Genomic DNA, 17,465 nt, shown 5'->3' with positions numbered 1-17,465 from the left:
CCTAGCACCAGGCTACTTCTTCCGGTTGCACGAGCAAAGCACATTGGGAAATGGGTACCAATAATAGCTAAATTAGAGTTATTATTTTGTTTTGGTTTTCCTGTTTATTATTTGTTGTGTTTTGGGTTGGACAACGGAAATCAAACACCAATCCCTCAATTTTTGGTCATACAAAAAAAAAGGAAAACGAAATATCGAGTCGTTGTTTTGTTTTTCGTTTGCCAGGTTGAATGGAATACTGGAATGATCGGATGATACACGGACCCAAGAGCCTCAACCACTCTAAAGTCACCAAGTTTTACAGATTGTGGCTCTGAAAACTGCTGGTAGTGTTGAGCTCCATCTTTGTTCCACGTCATGTGTTTTGATGCTCCGGAGTCAATCAACCAGTCTCCTTGTTGTAGCTCAATTTTACTTGACTCACAACAAAGGCATCCTCATATGAGTCCTCTGCATCCTCACACATCATGCTTTTAGCTTTGTGGGTTTTGTACTTTCTTTTTGTGCTTGGACAATCAAGCTTGATATGTCCCTCCTTCCCACATTTGTAACATCTCCATGAGGTGGGGCTATCTGCTCCCACTGCTTTTGACTTATCCTGAACATTTCCATGCACCTGAGATGACATGGCTGATGCACCACTGGTCACTGTGCTTTTGTCAGCATGCTCTTGCTTTTGTTCTTCGTTTATCAGTGCCTGTTGGACAAACTTTAGTGGCAAATTGTCTATTTTTGTCTCCAAAGCTGTAACAATTGTTGCATAGCTGGATGGTAGACTCCCTAGGAGAGTGACAATCTGGTCCTCTTCCTTAATCACAGAACCTATTGCACTTAGCTGATCAGTAAGCTCTTTCATTCTTTTCAAATGATCACTAAGTTTTTCTCCTTTCATTTCACATCAGAAGTACTTTTTCTTCAGAAACAGCTTGTTAGCAACAGTGTCTCTTTCAAATTGTGCTTTTAATGTCTCCCATGCTTCCTTGGGGGTCTGACAGCTTGTAATCAAGTATAACTGGGGTGTACTCACATTTAGCACCAACAATGAAAAAGTTTTTTCCTTCTTTCTTTCAAACTCTGCTCGAGTGTTAGCATCTGCTGCTAGCTGTTCCATCTCTTGTACCATACCCAACAGTCCTGTTGCTTTCAGTGGATGTTCCAACTGAAATTTCCATGTTGCCCAGTTCTCGTGAATAAACGAGAACAATAAAGCTCAGCTCGTCAATAAACAGTATATCTTCCACTGTGAATCCCACAACACTGTTTTTGACGCACAAAATCCATGTTTAGTAGCCTTTTTCCAGAGTCCTCTGGGCCCATAACCTGTCGTTCGTTTCACATTTAATTCAGTGTTTTTTTTTTGCACAATTGCGCCACCAGAGGGCAGCAATGTACATACAATTCACATTGTTAAATTACTTTTACAACATCATATACTTTGAGGACCTGTAATTGTTTGATTTTATATAAAATAATATCCAATATACACATTTATTTGACTAATTTAAATGTTGTGGTTAAAACTCGAAAATATTATTAAATGCACAGGTTAACTATATTATTGTATTGTATTAATGTATTAAATATTAGTTAGGATCTTATTATATGGTCAACAAAAGTACATATTGCCCCTAATACTTCTGTACATTTACTTACAGTAAGTGGGATTTTGAATGAGCCCATTAGCTACGTATTCAATAGGGTACAAATGTAATCTACTGGGCTTGTAAAATTGCAATAAAAAACAAACAAACAAAAAAAAGGGCTTTCCAGTGGGCGTGGCCACACAGTTTGCGGAAAGCAAAAATGTCACCGTTAACGACGTCACGTAAACAGGAAATGAAGTGCAAGAAGCGGCGAGTTCAACTGAACAAGAGCAACAGACATTGTGACAAACTCTTAACGTATAATTTCAACAATTAGACATGAAGAGCTATCGACTTGTAGCAGCTAGTAGACGGCTCATAAAGAGCTAGCTTCGGACGCTCCGCCGGCAGGCAAACTTTCGCTAGGCTACCAGTAACTTAGCTAAAGATTTTAGAGGTTTATTTTATGGTTTATCTGCTCATTTAGCATTCTGTTTTTGTTTCGTTAGCTAACAGACTTGATGCTGAACTGTTCGACAAACTGTAAAAATATCCTTATGCCGCCGTTATGGGAGACAAGGAGCTGAGTCTTATAGACAAGAAGATCACAAGGTAACGTTGTCGAACGACAGCTCTCCTTCACTTTGCTGAACCAAAATGTCGCCCATAAGTGGAATAAAGCGTTGAATTTCTTATTTTGTTGTCTATTAAGGTCACTGGCTTTTAGCTCGAAGTACCGTTAATATGGTGAAGTATCAACGCAAAAATTCTTTAATACGCGTATAAGTTCTGTATTATGTTTGTCAAGTTAAGTCACCGTTAATTGTACAGCACATTTAAAACAACAGCCGCTGATCCAAGAATACTTTCAGTGGCGAAATAGACTAACGCCGCGAATTTACGTTATTTGCGTTTGAATATTAAGTTCCTACAGTGTTATTTATTATGTGGATTTACGAGAGAAATTGAAATGTTACCGTTAAAACCCTACAGAATGATGTGAGTACAGTGTTATATATTACACAAATTTAACTGACTTATTTTAATGTTAAAAGTTAATAACCTATTATACACGCTAACGCGTTAGTCGCCTAATTCAAAAATTAACGTTTAGATCCTGCAAAATTATACATAGAAGAACAAATTATTTCAAAGACTCTCTCTGAGCAGCATATTGGTGGAGAGGAACAATGTTTTTCCTCAGGATAGCAGCCATTTAGACTCAGGTAAGGCAGCCACATGCATCAACCAGGTAGGGTGTGCGAGAGAAAATGATAGCAGAGACAAATAGACAACAACCAGAAAACAAACACTTGACAGATTTTTGGGACCAGTAGCTGCACATCAGGCCAATACTGCCCCAGTTCCAGAAAAACCTGCAGAGAGGGCAAAACACAAGTGACAGGAGAGAGAAGTTCTGGTTTGGTTCCTCAGACTGCTATTATATTTTATGAGATATCTTTAGATGTTTAGTGCAGAAGTTTCAGCGTTCCTGTTGTAGCTGCCTCAGGTGGAGCTAGTTTAAGCTACTTTATATCCAGCCTTATATGCAGTGACCACATGACTACTTCTGAGAGGTGGCGTGATGATAAATGGGAGAGAGAATGGAAAGTTGTGATACTTAAATGTGTTTTCAGTTTGGGGACTTTTTGACTAATCTTACATATCTGAAATGTGACCATGGCAACACACGGCTTTTGGTAAGAAGCCAAAAGTTTTAAAATCACAGTTTCAAATTTTAAATGTGTGTTTTATTGTAAATATTTTTGTATATTGTCCATTGTGCAAAATCCTATTGTATTAGAATTCAATAGCTGTGAAATGGAGCAAAAAGTACAATATTTCCCACTCAAATTAAGAAGAAGAAGAAGAAGAAGACAGAAGCATACAATGAAAATACTCCAGAAAGTACCTTAAGCCTGTTACTTTCAACAACTGGTCCATAGTAAAGCATAATATTATTTGCCTTGTATTTCATCACAGGTTTATTGTGAAAGATGTTCATCTGCAAAACTGCTCACTGTAGTAAAAATACCAAATACCTGCCCTCCTACGGCTACGCCCTGGTGTACACCTGTCAGCCAGGTTATTTCCTCTCCGGGGGTTCGGAGCACCACGTCTGCCGCTCTGACGGCAGCTGGACTGGCAAGGTGCCGGTATGCAGAGTCGGCTCCAAATCACATGAGAAAAATGTAAAAACCCATAGCAGGGACCCCGAGCCCTAAAATAAACGTTCCTGACAATGTCTTTGCCCCTTTGCACCTGTTAATTATGATGCAGTGTATTAAATGTAGTAGAGTATAGTTTCAAGTACCATAAAACTGAAATACTCAAGTAAATTTCATGTGTCTCAAAACTATACTAACAGTAAGTGCTGTACTACAGTATATATTGACCAACTAACAGTGTTTCCACATCAGCTTAATTTATTTACTTTTAATAATTCTGTCTTTCACCACAGTTTAGCCTTTTTTTTTATTTTTTTAAAAAAGCATTTTATGGAAGGAATTCATTCTTTTGTTGAAGTTGTCACAGTTCATGTGTACATTAGCGCCATGACCTGTGATAATGGATCGCAAGTAATCTTGCTTCATGCTAAAGGGTCAGAATCTCAAAATGTTGTTAACACAAGAATTTACAATGGAAGCAATCAGAAATGTAATCAACAAGAGTTATGGCAATTGATCAATTAATGTAGTGAGATTAAATTAGAATAAACAAATTGAAAATGTCACATTTTGTAGTTAGAGAGCGATGCTAGTTCAGAATATTTTGTTGCCATTGTAAGGATAGGCTGTATGATTTATCACTGTAAACTGATACATGTTTGGGGTTTTGTACTGTGAAAATCATACAATTAAAGACATCTCCTTGAGCTTTTACGACTTCCAATGGACATTTAAATTTTTTAAGACTTGTCAGAGACTAACTAATTAATCAATTAAGTTAAAAAAAACTTTATTAGTTGGCACAAATTTTGTTGTATAGCAAATAGTACTAAGTTTGTTGGCACTGTTTTTTTTCCATTGTGAATCTGACCTTTTTGCATTCTCTCTAGTTTGCTACATATTCTCCTGGCTCCCACTGTAACATCTCTTAATCTGCACTGCAATCACATCCCGAAGATCGAGGGCCTGACCTCCGCTTGGCGCCTGAGGCACTTAGACCTTTCCTCCAATTGCATTTCTAAGATTGAGGGTCTAAGTTCCCTCACTTCCCTGAGGACTTTAAATTTATCCTCCAACTTAATCACCAAGGTTGAAGGTGAGTCTTTAGTCATTATTTTGCTGAGATAATAAATATTTCAGCTCTGTGCAAGTTTTCCAAGTAATAATTCTTTATTACTGGATCTTCTGTTTACTCTGATGCTACTGTCAATGCTCTATGAGCTGTAAAATCACTTAGTTGTTAATGTCCTCCCACTTTACCTCAGGACTGAATGGCCTTGTGAACCTAACAAGATTAAACTTGTCCTACAATCAGATAAATAGCCTTACTGGTGAGTCCACTACTGTCTGAACAGTTTCTCAGGGGTGGAATTTCTCTTTACAGCAATTTTTCTTTTTTGCGCCAAATGAGAACACTACCAAGTTGCTAATACTTAGATGCTGTTTATTCGTCATGTCCTCATTAGGCTTTTTGTATCTTCATGGCACGGAGTACAAGCTGAAGTACCTCAGTCTCCATGGTAACTACCTGGACAGCATTGATCACCTCCTGGAGTGCCTGCTGGGATTACAAGGTTTAAGAGAAATCACTTTAAGCCAGGATGGCAGAGATAACCCTCTCTGTATGTCACCAGGTAGGGAGGGCAGAAAACATTACTTTGCCATGTGTATTCATCATGCATACAGGTGTGAACAAAAAATATACATACCTTTGTAAAGAACATGTATATTATGATTTAATTTCTAATGACTTCTACAACTTTTACTTTTCTTTGATGGCATTTTTGAAATCCATGTGTCTTTGTCACTAAAAACAATCATACATTTTGTTTTTTTCACAGATTTATTATAGGTCTTTTTAGAAATATGATCAAATCTGCTAGATCAAAAATATACATACAGCAACTTGAATGATCAGTTTTGGTGATGTAGATGATGATTGACTGCAGCTGCTGGCTCCTCCAAGCCAATTTAAATAGGTTCCATTTGATACACTCATTAGACTCGGTCAGAAACAGTACAGTGAGGAAGTCTGAGGAGCTCAACAAAGATCATAGAAAGGACATCATTGATTCAGACAAGTCAGGAAAGTCACTTGGAGCCATTTAAAAAAGGTATCAGATCCTAAAATCAACCTTGGAAACAACTGTAAGTATAAAGTGGATAATACAGTTTTATCACAGCCATGATCAGGAATAAAATGCAAATTATCACCTACTGCTGAAAGACAATTGATCAGGATGGTCAAGAGTCAACTAAGTATCGCCACAAAGCAGATCTGCAATGAATTCAAGGCTGCTGGAATACAGGTGTCGGTGTCCAGAGTCAACCGTGTTTTACATCACCATGAGCTGAGAGACCACTGTGCAGGAAGGAAACCTTTCCTCTAGAAACAGAACCTTGAAGCTCAACTGAAGATTGCTGCTGACCACATGGACAAAGAAAAGGCCTTCTCGAGGAAAATTCTGTGGTCAGATGGAACAAAATTCGAGCTATTTGGCCACATTGACCAGAAATATGTTTGGAGTAAAAAGGGTGAGGCCTTTAGCCCCAAGAACACCAAGTCTAATGTAGAGCATCGTTGTATTATTCTGGCCTGGGACTGTTTTGGGGCCAGTGGAACTGATGCTTTACAGAAAGTAAATGGAATTAAGATGGAGGATTGTAATTCACAGTTCTATTAAGAGACACGATCAGAGATACAATCAGAAGCTTGTGGATGGGTACCAAAAGTGTCTAATTAAAGTGAAATGGACAAAGGACACTGAACCAAACATTAGCATTGCTGTTTGTATATTTTTGACCCAGCAGATTTTGTTATATTTCTAGAACATCTGTAACATATCTAAAACAGTACCAAAAATCACTATTGTGTGGTTTTGTGTGTGTGTGTGTGTGTGTGTGTGTGTGTGTGTGTGTGTGTGTGTGTGTGTGTGTGTGTGTGTGTGTGTGTGTGTGTGTGTGTGTGTGTGTGTGTGTGTGTGTGTGTGTGTGTGTGTGTGTGTGTGTGTGTGTGTCAAAGACACATTTCTCAGTCTTTTAATCATAGAGCTGTAGGATTCATTACAATGAAAGACTTTACAAGTGTATGTAAACTTTTGTTTATGACATTGTCTGTTGCTACTGGCTTTTCTCTGACAGCTGACAAGTCTAAAACTAACTTTTGGTATTTTGTCTTTATTTGATGATGGTAGCGGAAATATGGTCAGAAACTGCAGGCAGATCACAGACAACAAAGGTCTCAAACCAGAGGTGGATCAGCAATGCTGTACATCTTACCTGAATAAAATAATAAATAAATTCATAATGATATAATAATAATAATAATGGTAATAATAGATAACAAATCTGCTTCAACAAGCCACTGAAACACGCCCTGCAGCTGAATGTGTTTTATTCTTTGAATGTTTCTGGGTGTGTTAGATTATTGTCGACAGTGTTGAAACTAGGACGGCAAATGATGAAATTTCGATTTGTTGATTATTTTTTAATTTATTAGCTAAAGGGGGCGTCTGTATTTCTGAAGAGATATAGCTGATAATTATCCTATTCAGATAGACAAGCACACGTATTCACAGGACAGAGGGTTCCTGCAAATGAAGTAGAGTGTTTTTCAGTTTACTATCATAAGTAAGGAACTGCAGTGTTTGCAGCTGTTGCCTAAAAATTTATGAAAAGATTGTTTGGTTATTGAAACATGCATTTTCTCTTGACTGATTAATCGACTAAGCTCACTAGTCAGTGAGAAGAGCCTTCAGTACCTTAATTACCTCTGCCAGGAGGTTATGTAATCACTGGAGTTTGTCTGTTTGTCTGTTAACAGCATAACTCAAAAAGTTATGGACGGATTTTCACCAAATTTTTACAGAATGTCCGGAAGAGCAAAAGTAACAATCGATTAGATTTTGGAGGTGATCCGGATCACCGTCTGGATCCAGGATTTTTTTGAAGGACTATGTACAATTGAGAGATGGCCTGGTGGAGGTCTGCGCTCTCCGAGTGCTTTTCTAGTCTGTTTATGGATTACAGAATATCTGTAATCATTTAGAAAACTTCTATCTGCAACTTCAGTTGAATTAAAATTTTATTGCAAACTGGTGAGAGTAAAAACATTTTTAAAAAATGACATACAGGAAAAAGCCATGTGAATTCATCATTCACTGTAAACTGGATGAAAAAGTGTAAGTATGCAGAGCATCTCTTCCTAAGGCTGATTAAGCCTCTGGGATGCTATTCTGACTCACACAGGAAGTATCCCAAAGTGTACATCAGATGTGTTAGAAGTGCCTCACATGTAGGAACACCAGAGAACACAAGTCCAAAGAGATATTTTTTTTAGATTTCACAGAATAAGTGACTTGTCACACTCTGTACTGTCTGTAAAGGAAGCCCAGTGGAAATCAGTTGAAGTCAAACTGCTGATATTATTAGTAACGACTGGGGTCTGTTTGTCTGTGCATCTTCTCTTCCTCCCTCTTTGGTAATTGGACTGGCAGCAGTTATATTAATGTAAAAGTCTTTATGCAATGTGCCCATTATCCATATCTTTCTGTTCTTGATTAATTCCCAGCAGTAGTTGTTGAGAGTCTCTTTTCATCTTTTTAAATCCAGGAGGGCATACTTAATGCAGTCTTACAACCCTTGCTGTCAGTGTGTCTGGATGTACTGTGCTCAATTCCGGTGAAGTAAGCTTTATTAGTAGTGGGTCATTCCATATCAAATAGACAAAAATCCAGAAAAGTGGTTGCACCCACCATCTCAAAATTGCTTCATTTTTTTTGTACCATTCTTTGGTACATTTCATTGGGAAAGCCACAATTTTGAGGTCCTAAACCCAATCCTCATGGTTCTACAGGCCCATGAAGGGGCAAGGGTCATGTTTTTATGTTTCCGTCTGTAATTTTTTTCAGCTTTCACAACTTTATATCTCAGGAACCTCTCAAGATATCTGCTTGAAATTTTCAGGACTAAAAATATAAATATAGTACATAATATTTTAAGCTTCAAGCAAGGTATATGTCTCGTATATTTTGTATACCAGCCCTCTCAATATGTGAAAAAATTCTTCAGATGAGCTTTTCATATACAGTGCCTATCATAAGTATTCGCCCCCTTTGATGTTTTACCCTTTTATTGCTTTCATAAATCAATCTTGGTCAATAAAATGTAGCTTTTTTAACAAAAAAAATTATTGGAAAAAACTCTTTAATGTCAAAGTGAAAACAGATTTCTATAAAGTAATGTTAATGAAAGAAAATTATATAAATGAAAATAATTGTTTGCATAATTATTCACCCCCTTTTTAATTTAATGGTCTAATTCAATAGAGGTCCATCAAATTGTTGTCAATAGTCTCACAATTAGTGAAATGAAGATCACCTGAGTGGTGTGGGTGTGTTTCAAGTGATTGAGTTGTAAAAGACCTGTGTCTGAAGGGTCCAGAGAGTGGTTGATCAGTATTCCTGGCTACCATTACACCATGAAGACAGAAGAACACTCTAAGCAACTCAGGGAAAGGGTTATTGAGAAGTACAATTCAGGGGATGGTTACAAAAAAATTTCCAAGGCACTGAACATCCCCCGGAGTTCAGTGAAATCAATTATCAAGAAAGGGAAGGAATATGGCACTTGTGTGAATCTGCCTAGATCAGGCCGCCCTCGTAAACTGAGTGACTGTGCAAGTAGGAGACTAGTGAGAGAAGCCACCAAGACCCTTACAACTACTCTGAAGGAGTTACAAGCTTCAGCTGCTGAGATGGGAGAGACTGTGCATGTAGCAACTACTTGCCCGGGTTCTTCACCGGTCAAAGCTTTATGGGAGAGTGGCAATGAGAAAGCCGCTGTTGAAGAAATGTCATATTAGCTCTCGACTAGAGTTTGCCAAAAAGCACGTGGAAGACTCCATGGTCAAGTGGAAGAAGATTCTTTGGTCTGATGAGACCAAAATTGAGCTTTTTGGCCATCAGACAAGACGTCATGTTTGGCGGAAACCAAACACCGCACATCACCAAAAACACACCATCCCCACTGTGAAGCATGGTGGTGGCAGCATCATGTTGTGGGGATGTTTCTCAGCAACTGGACCTGGAAGGCTTGTAAAGATAGAGGGCAGAATGAATGCTGCAAAATACACTGAAATCCTGGTTGACAATCTTTTTCAGTCTGCAAGAGAACTACGTCTTGGGAGAAGATTTATTTTCCAGCAAGACAATGATCCAAAACATACTGCAAAAGCTACACAGAAATGGTTAAAGAAGAACCAGGTAAATGTTCTGTAGTGGCCGAGTCAAAGCCCAGACCTCAATCCTATAGAGAATTTGTGGCTGGACTTGAAAAGGGCTGTTCATGCCCCATACCTGCGCAACCTGACAGAGCTTGAGCAGTTTTGCAAAGAAGAATGGAGCAAAATTGCAGTGGGCAGATATGCAAGACTGATTGAGACCTATCCACACAGACTCACTGCTGTGATTGCAGCCAAAGGTGCATCTACTAAATACTGACTTGAAGGGGGTGAATAACTATGCAAACAATTATTTTCATTTATATAATTTTCTTTCATTAACATTACTTTATAGAAATCTGTTTTCACTTTGACATTAAAGAGTTTTTTCCAGTAAATTTTTGTGTTAAAAAAGCTAAATTTTATTGACCATGATTGATTTATGAAAGCAATAAAAGGGTAAAACATCAAAGGGGGTGAATACTCATGATAGACACTGTAGGCATTTCCTGGTCAAAAGAGATCATTTGGTCCTCAAAAATGGTTCAGTTTGATAGGATCCAACATACAGTAAGTATCAAAGCATGACTAGTACTGAAATTGTTATTCACAACCTTGCAATAATGTCTGAAACATTGGTCGTTAGCAAAAAATGACTATTTTTGAATTAAAATTTCAGATTGTGGACAAGGTTGTACAAGTTTCATACTTAGCAAAATTTTTCATCTTCATCTTAACTTTAAAAAACTACAAAAGAACTTTGGTTCTGCTTGTGAACATCTTGAATATGAGGCACAAAGTGTACAGGGGTAGACGTTTTTGACTAGCTGGTGGTGTCTAACAAATTACAACCTAAACGCAAACTAGACAATCAAATGTCACTAAATTATACATATTAGAGACGTGGAAGTTATTTAGACAACATTTTTTGACTTTGATCTCCACAAGTCCTCAACTCCCTTCAAAATGCTTGCATCAGGAAACCTATAATGCCTCCCTAAACCAACTGCATCAGGCACTGGGACAACACACAGGATATGTTCTTTGGGCACCCTGCACTCATCCGTATGTTTTGGCCAGTAAAAGGACTTGGCTGGTCCATGTGGGTGCATAGATTGTACTTCAAAATTATCATGCTCTGAGGAATGTGACTTGACATTGCCAAGCCACCACTGGCCATCATATAGACATGCTACGTACTGCCCAGGGGATATGTCTTCTGACTCAGCTATAGATTCTGTAGTGCCACCTGGTTCACTAACTGTGGTGGAATGTTCACAGTCTCCATCTGGCAAACATATGTGATTTGTTCACTATGTTGCCAGCATCACCTGAAAGAGAAAATCGTCCTTATTGGTATAAGCTGTGGAGAATGAATACAGCAAGAACCAAAGTTCATTTTAAGTTTTTCTACAAGGTTTCATGTGTATCTTCTAACCTACAAAATTTCAAAAATGTGCCACTTTGTCCACATGGAGTAATTTCAGCCTAAATATGGTGAATTTTGGCAAATGACCTGTGATTGACAGCTTCCCTAGCCCTCCCTAGGCACATTTAGTGTCCCATAAATGTATCAAAAAAATTTTTATGACCCAGACAACAAAATCTGACCTATCCTGACCCAGCAGAGTAATGTTAAGTACCTAATAAATGCATTTCATTTTGGAGCTTATTGTAATCTTATGCACTTTTTAAATGGTTGTACCTCAACAGATTTTCATCATAACACTTGTCTGACCACTTTATTTTCTGCGTCTATATACATTTAAAAGAACTTGAAAATTTGAAGAAGATATATTGCATACTTCCTGAGTTATTAGGGTTTGAAATCATCAAAAAATGACTGACGGATTTTAAAAATTAAGGATCCCCCTCCTTCAACAGGCTGTAAAATGAAAACCAGTGGGCCTGTGAGGCTGTAATTTTGGGTTTCTCAATCATTTTTACCTTTCTGCAGAATAACAAAAAATGAAGACAATCTGAGATGGTGGTGCAACCATCTTTTGTCTGTGTAATATGGAATGACCCTAGTGCATTTGAGGACAACATTCAGAGGTTACTCATGCAGATAGAATTATTTTTGTTTAATGCAATATTACCACCCTTACACCTAGTGTTTCATGAAGGCCAAATAAACAACTGATGTGCCAGTAATGGTAGACAGTCAAGTAGCTCCTGCTGGTCAGATCTTGCTAATTCATGTGTGAGATTGTGTGTTATTTGAAACAGAAGACAAACTACTTCTCTCAAATTAAGCTGTTTATTTTCTAATATCAGTGTCTCAAAACCTCTTTTACAAGGACCTGTTCTGTTTGAAACAGCCTCCCAGAAAAGGATGAAGTTTGATATGAACACAGCATTTTATTCTACATGGTGCAATGTGATTGGCTATAGGACATACACATATAATTCAAATGATGAAATGTGAATGGCTAGGAGGAGGAGGTGGGGATGAACCATGGTTCACACAGATGTATTGTTTGCATATATTAATTAATAAATATTAATTTCAAAAAAGTGATATTGGATACTTTCTCATGGCACACCTAGTGATCTCTCTGCTGTGAGGCATAGCAAAACCTCTCTGTGTCTTTGGAATGTGTATGTGTAGAACCATTCCATGTTGTGGTGTATGTGTGTAAACAGATAGGGTTAATGGCTGAATCCATATCTCTCTCTTGAAAGATCAAGCACAACCCATGCATTAATTGCATAATAAATGGTTATTAATATAAATATTGTAATACCCATGATGTGATATCAATTTCAGCGTTAGGCTAGCAGTGCCTATAAAAAATAGTAAATCCTAACACGTATCTGCTCTTGACTTTCCACAGGTTACAGGGAGATTGTTATGCAGTCACTGCCACAGATCACTGTTCTGGATGGCCTGGAACAGCTGGGAAATCCATCACCTCCAAGTCTAGACAGTGATGTTCCTGGTTTGGAGGACTATGTACAGCTCCTGCTGTCCTCAGACACAAATCACAATGAAGTGGTAATTTTTCTTGCCATGTTACCGTTATTTTTCTCATTTGAAATTCTCATACCACCTGTTTAATTAAAATTATGAAATTTTAGTAAAAATGTATTAAATCAAGATTTATTTCACCAGGAAGTCTTTAGAAATAGATTATCTAGTTTTTCAAGAGACACAGCAATTAATAGAGCATTTATATACTGTATAGCACAATGTAATAGGATATGAGAGGAAAGACACAGAAAGGCTTTAAAACAATTGCATTTCTAAGAAAAGGTTTTTTGACTTTTGGTTACAAAATGTGTTTTTCACATTTGCATATTAAAAAAGTGCAGAGCCTGTCTACTAACTTAGCAGAAATGGCAACCAAAAAGGACTGTGCTATGTTATTGAATGAATATAAAGGTAGCAAACAGTTGTGCTGAATAGTTGTTTTGAATAGCAGAATGTTGTCACCAAATTTCTAAAATATTTTTGTAATTTGATGGATATACACCGACTATAGTGACAGTTTGTAAAGCTGTTCCCTTAACTAGTAAATTACTTGACATTTCATTGCCAGATGGCATTTTTTATTAGTTTTTCTTAGTTTGACCAGCTGCACTTGAAGAAAAACTGTGCATCACATTCATAGTGGAAAGCCTAAAACTTAAAGTTATGTTTCCGTTGCAGGTTAGAGTTGATGGCCCTCTCAGCACACCCCGCATTGACCAGCTGCTGACCCAGTTTCGTCACCGGGTTAACTCTGAAACAGTACCAGTCAAACAACCAGATCATCAGTGTTTCCAATCAGATTGTTCTGGCGTGGCTGATCCAGCAGACCCTACTAATGAACAGCGCATCAAGAAACTGGAGCACCACGTGTCCCAGCTCATCCAGCAGGTGTATATTTAACACTGCTAAAAGTATTAATCAATTTAATAAGAGGTACCTGTGTTGATTTGTGTTGACTGACTGATTACGTTGTGAGATATACAGCACGTGACTGGCGTGTTGTTTTAAGGCTGTAGTCCAGCTTGTGTACCACATACAGTGCTGTGCAAAAGTTTCATGAATTTAGATTCACATGCTTGAATGCAATAACATCAGATAGATGTCAGATTGGTTACAAATCCATCAACAACAACCCCCAAAACTCAACCAGATCCATTTTCAGCCAAAATTAGAACAGGGAATCTTGCAAAACATGGTAAACTTTCCACAATGCCCTCATCTCAAAGTCATCATGTTAGTATCTGATTACTAATCAGTAACCTCCAGGGCAAAAAAATAAACCAATAATAATGAAATGCAGTTCCTCAAATGACCACTCAAAAGTTGCATCCCTCCCTCTCCTCCCATCCCTCCCCCTTGCCCTCCTCTGCCCCTCTCAACCATAGACTGTATATATAGTGGACGTAGCATCTGGCTCCAGAATTGAAGCCTACCCGGAAGTGTCAAAAACTTGCAATATCACGCCGTCCGCTAGGGTTGGCTCCAAGAAGCTTTTTCTCCATAGACCCCAATTCATTTTTGGAAAAAATAAAATTTGATAGACTGATGTTCTACAGCTCAGGATTTTTTTCCCGTTAGTTTTCATGGTCAAAATGAGAGATCAGGTGGCCGATCTTAAAATAAATCAATACTGAATTTTAAATAAATCGTTAAAGTTGGCAGAGCCAGGGGGCGTGGCTATACTTGATAGACAGCAACAGAAGCCTCTGCGGTAAAATGTGGGTAGGATAAGAGAGTCCTCAGCCAATCCTGCCCCTAGTTGCTCTCCGGTCCAGTCTATTTGATGATCACTGGCTCCCAAAAAATCCAAAACGGCGACCAGGAAGTAGCAAAATCCGGGCTTCATTTTATCGGCGTTGAAACCAACGGGTGACGTCACGGTTAGTTTACGCCTGCTCTCAACCCGCCCGGCCAGCAGGCAGATGGGTCCCCTCTATATAGAGCCACGTTCTGCTCGAGGTTTTTTTCCCTGTTAAAAGGGTGTTTCCCTTGCCACTGTCACCTTTGGGCTTGCTCTGGGGGTCAGGCATATGGGTTCTGTAAAGCGTCTTGAGACAATTTGACTGTAAGTGACGCTATATAAATAAAATTGAATTGAATTGAAGAATTGAAGTTGAGTGGCCTTTGACTTGACACATTTCCTGGAATTGCAACTGTGGACTTTATGCCCAGAGTTTGAACTTTCAGGTCTTGAACCTGAGGGCTTTGGCCGAGATAAATAGCAAACTACAAAGACAATGACTGAGGATTTTTATGTCCAGAGTTTGGTCCTTCAGCAGAGATACATCAATTTATAGCCTCATAAGAACAGTTTTGTCCTCTCTAAGGGATGGCTGCTTTGAATGGCAGGTGGATGCCATCGTACTGCAACTCATGGCCCAGAGATGTTTGTATGGTCCACCTCAGCTCCACTCCTGTTTAATGTCTTTGCTCATTTTTTTATTAGCCAGTAGTTGAAATGAGTCAGGCTAGCACAGAACCTATTGGATGACGTCACGGAGAGTTTGTCCATGTCTGTATACAGTTAATGGGGATTGTATGAAGAGATAGGAGCTGTTGAGACAGTTTACATCAACAGAAGAACTTTTCTTCATAATATCAAACTGGATCGATCTACCTACTAGTACATCAGAAAACTGTGGATGTGGACAGAGGAGAACTTGTCCTGTTTTAAAGACAAACCATTGTCACACCAAATAGTCATTTAATCTAGCGTTTTTTAATATTTACTTGATATAAAAATAATTCATAGCTTAAAACTACTCAAGGCATTCATTTTGAAATTGTCTTCATCTTACTTTCAGTGCCTACAGCATTTCCACAGATCAATAAACTCAATACCAAATGTGTTATTAGGGGCTCGGGCTTCGACACGAGCCACTCTCCTCTCCATTGCAAAGCAATGGGAGGAGAGTGGCTCGTGGCGAAGCCACGAGCCACTATTGTTCTCCTGTTGCGTTTATTATTCCGTTTTCTTCACGTTTCCGCCGATTTTCGGTCGCTAACTCGTCCTAGGGCTTTGAGAAAACCAAAACAAATTATACATCAAAACGTGCGGCTTCATCGGGAATAGTGTGCTATGACTTTTCTAAGAAATTCGTCATTTTTTCGCAGAATTATTCGCAAAAAACTGCCAAAAAAGTCCCATAGAAAATGAATGGGGAGTGAAAAAAATCGGCTCAAAAAATCCACTTTTTTCCAAACGCCACTGCTTCTCCATACGTTCACCTAGAAACTTCATTTAACCATCAAAACGCAGTGATTTTTCTTGTCTTCGCAGGAATGTAGTTTATGTCAGGCTGAGATTTAAAGTTTTTCATCAGTGAGTCCTCAAAAAAGTGAAAATTCTCAAAATTTGCTCTGGTTAGAGTGCGGCATGTCAGTTGGTAGAGTGGAGGAGAGGTGAAAAATCCGCCTGAAAATTTCCCGATCGCATCGCCCTCACGACCAAACGATAAACGTTAGGGGAATGAAATTTGGTCAGATTGTAGACAATTTTCCTGGGATTCAAATGAATCCAAGTTTGAAGACCTAGCTCTTTCAGAAGTGAAATGGCAGGCAGCAGTTTAGAGCAAAGTCGCACCGTTCTCTCCATAAGAACCAATGTAAACTGGATCATCTGCCTCATGGAGGGACAGTGTTTTTTAAATCGCTGTAACTCGGTCATTTCTCAGAATATTTGGAAAATAATTACATTTATGGAAAGCCACAGCCCTCCTCTCGCTCACGGTCATGTCGGTTTTCAGCTAGCATTCACGGTTAGCCCACAATTAACGCCAGAACGAGACGTTGCGCGCTGCTGCTGAGAAGCACTTTTTTGCTGTCTGTGGCAGGCACCGTTGCTATGGGGGCCATAGCAACCGCCCTTACACACGCGCAGGCATGGTCCCACGCACACACACAGACTCATTGGTGTGCCACACCCACCTTCACACCCAATACCTACACAGGAGCTGCATTTCAGCCTGTAAATCAGATCTACCTCTCAGCTTCACACAGCCTTTAGAGCAGGGGTATCAAACTCAGTTCCAACACACCTGATTCAAATGATCAGGCTCGCTATCAGGCTTCTGCTGAGCTTGATGATGAGCTGATTATTTGAATCAGGTGTGTTGTAAGACGGAAACATCTGGAACACAGAGGATAGTGGACCTCCAGGAACTGAGTTTGACTCCCCTGCTTTAGAGTAACTCCAATCCCAATGTTGACCAGGTGAGATCTTCCTGTCTTTCCCTTTCAAAATAAAAGCACAGCACACTTTCAAAATAAAATCCTTCCACACACCGGAAAACACCAGTTAAACCCCTCAGCTTCACACAGCCTTTACAGTAACTCCAATCCAAATGTTGACCAGGTGAGATCTGCCTGTCTGTGCCTTTCAAAATAAAAGCACAGCAAAATTTCAAAATAAAAGGCTGTGAAAGACTGGAAATGCCAGTTAAACCTCTCAGCTTCACACAGCATTTACATTAACTCCAATCTAAATTTTGACCAGGTGAGATCTTCCTGTCTCTGCCTTT

The 17,465-nt window shown here is 38.9% G+C and overlaps 2 protein-coding genes across 2 annotated transcripts in view; one reads left to right on the top strand and one right to left on the bottom strand.

Annotated features, from left to right (window-relative positions):
• The window catches only part of LOC127535419 (uncharacterized), a 29,803-nt gene that overhangs the window by 10,068 nt on the left and 2,270 nt on the right, over positions 1 to 17,465 (bottom strand). The gene's annotated exons all lie outside the window — the stretch shown is intronic.
• The window catches only part of lrrcc1 (leucine rich repeat and coiled-coil centrosomal protein 1), a 32,324-nt gene continuing 16,670 nt past the window's right edge, over positions 1,812 to 17,465 (top strand). The window contains exons 1-6 of the mRNA XM_022217233.2: positions 1,812 to 2,195; positions 4,642 to 4,847; positions 5,017 to 5,082; positions 5,218 to 5,385; positions 12,809 to 12,969; positions 13,624 to 13,833. Of these exons, the coding sequence (XP_022072925.2) occupies positions 2,152 to 2,195; positions 4,642 to 4,847; positions 5,017 to 5,082; positions 5,218 to 5,385; positions 12,809 to 12,969; positions 13,624 to 13,833 (855 nt within the window). The 5' untranslated portion in view covers positions 1,812 to 2,151. The remainder of the gene's footprint in view (positions 2,196 to 4,641; positions 4,848 to 5,016; positions 5,083 to 5,217; positions 5,386 to 12,808; positions 12,970 to 13,623; positions 13,834 to 17,465) is intronic.

This window comes from Acanthochromis polyacanthus, chromosome 9 (genome assembly GCF_021347895.1).
Source record: "Acanthochromis polyacanthus isolate Apoly-LR-REF ecotype Palm Island chromosome 9, KAUST_Apoly_ChrSc, whole genome shotgun sequence".
Taxonomy (NCBI): domain Eukaryota; kingdom Metazoa; phylum Chordata; class Actinopteri; family Pomacentridae; genus Acanthochromis; species Acanthochromis polyacanthus.
Note: the sequence above shows the minus strand (reverse complement) of the source record. Positions and strands in the feature narration are given on the sequence as shown.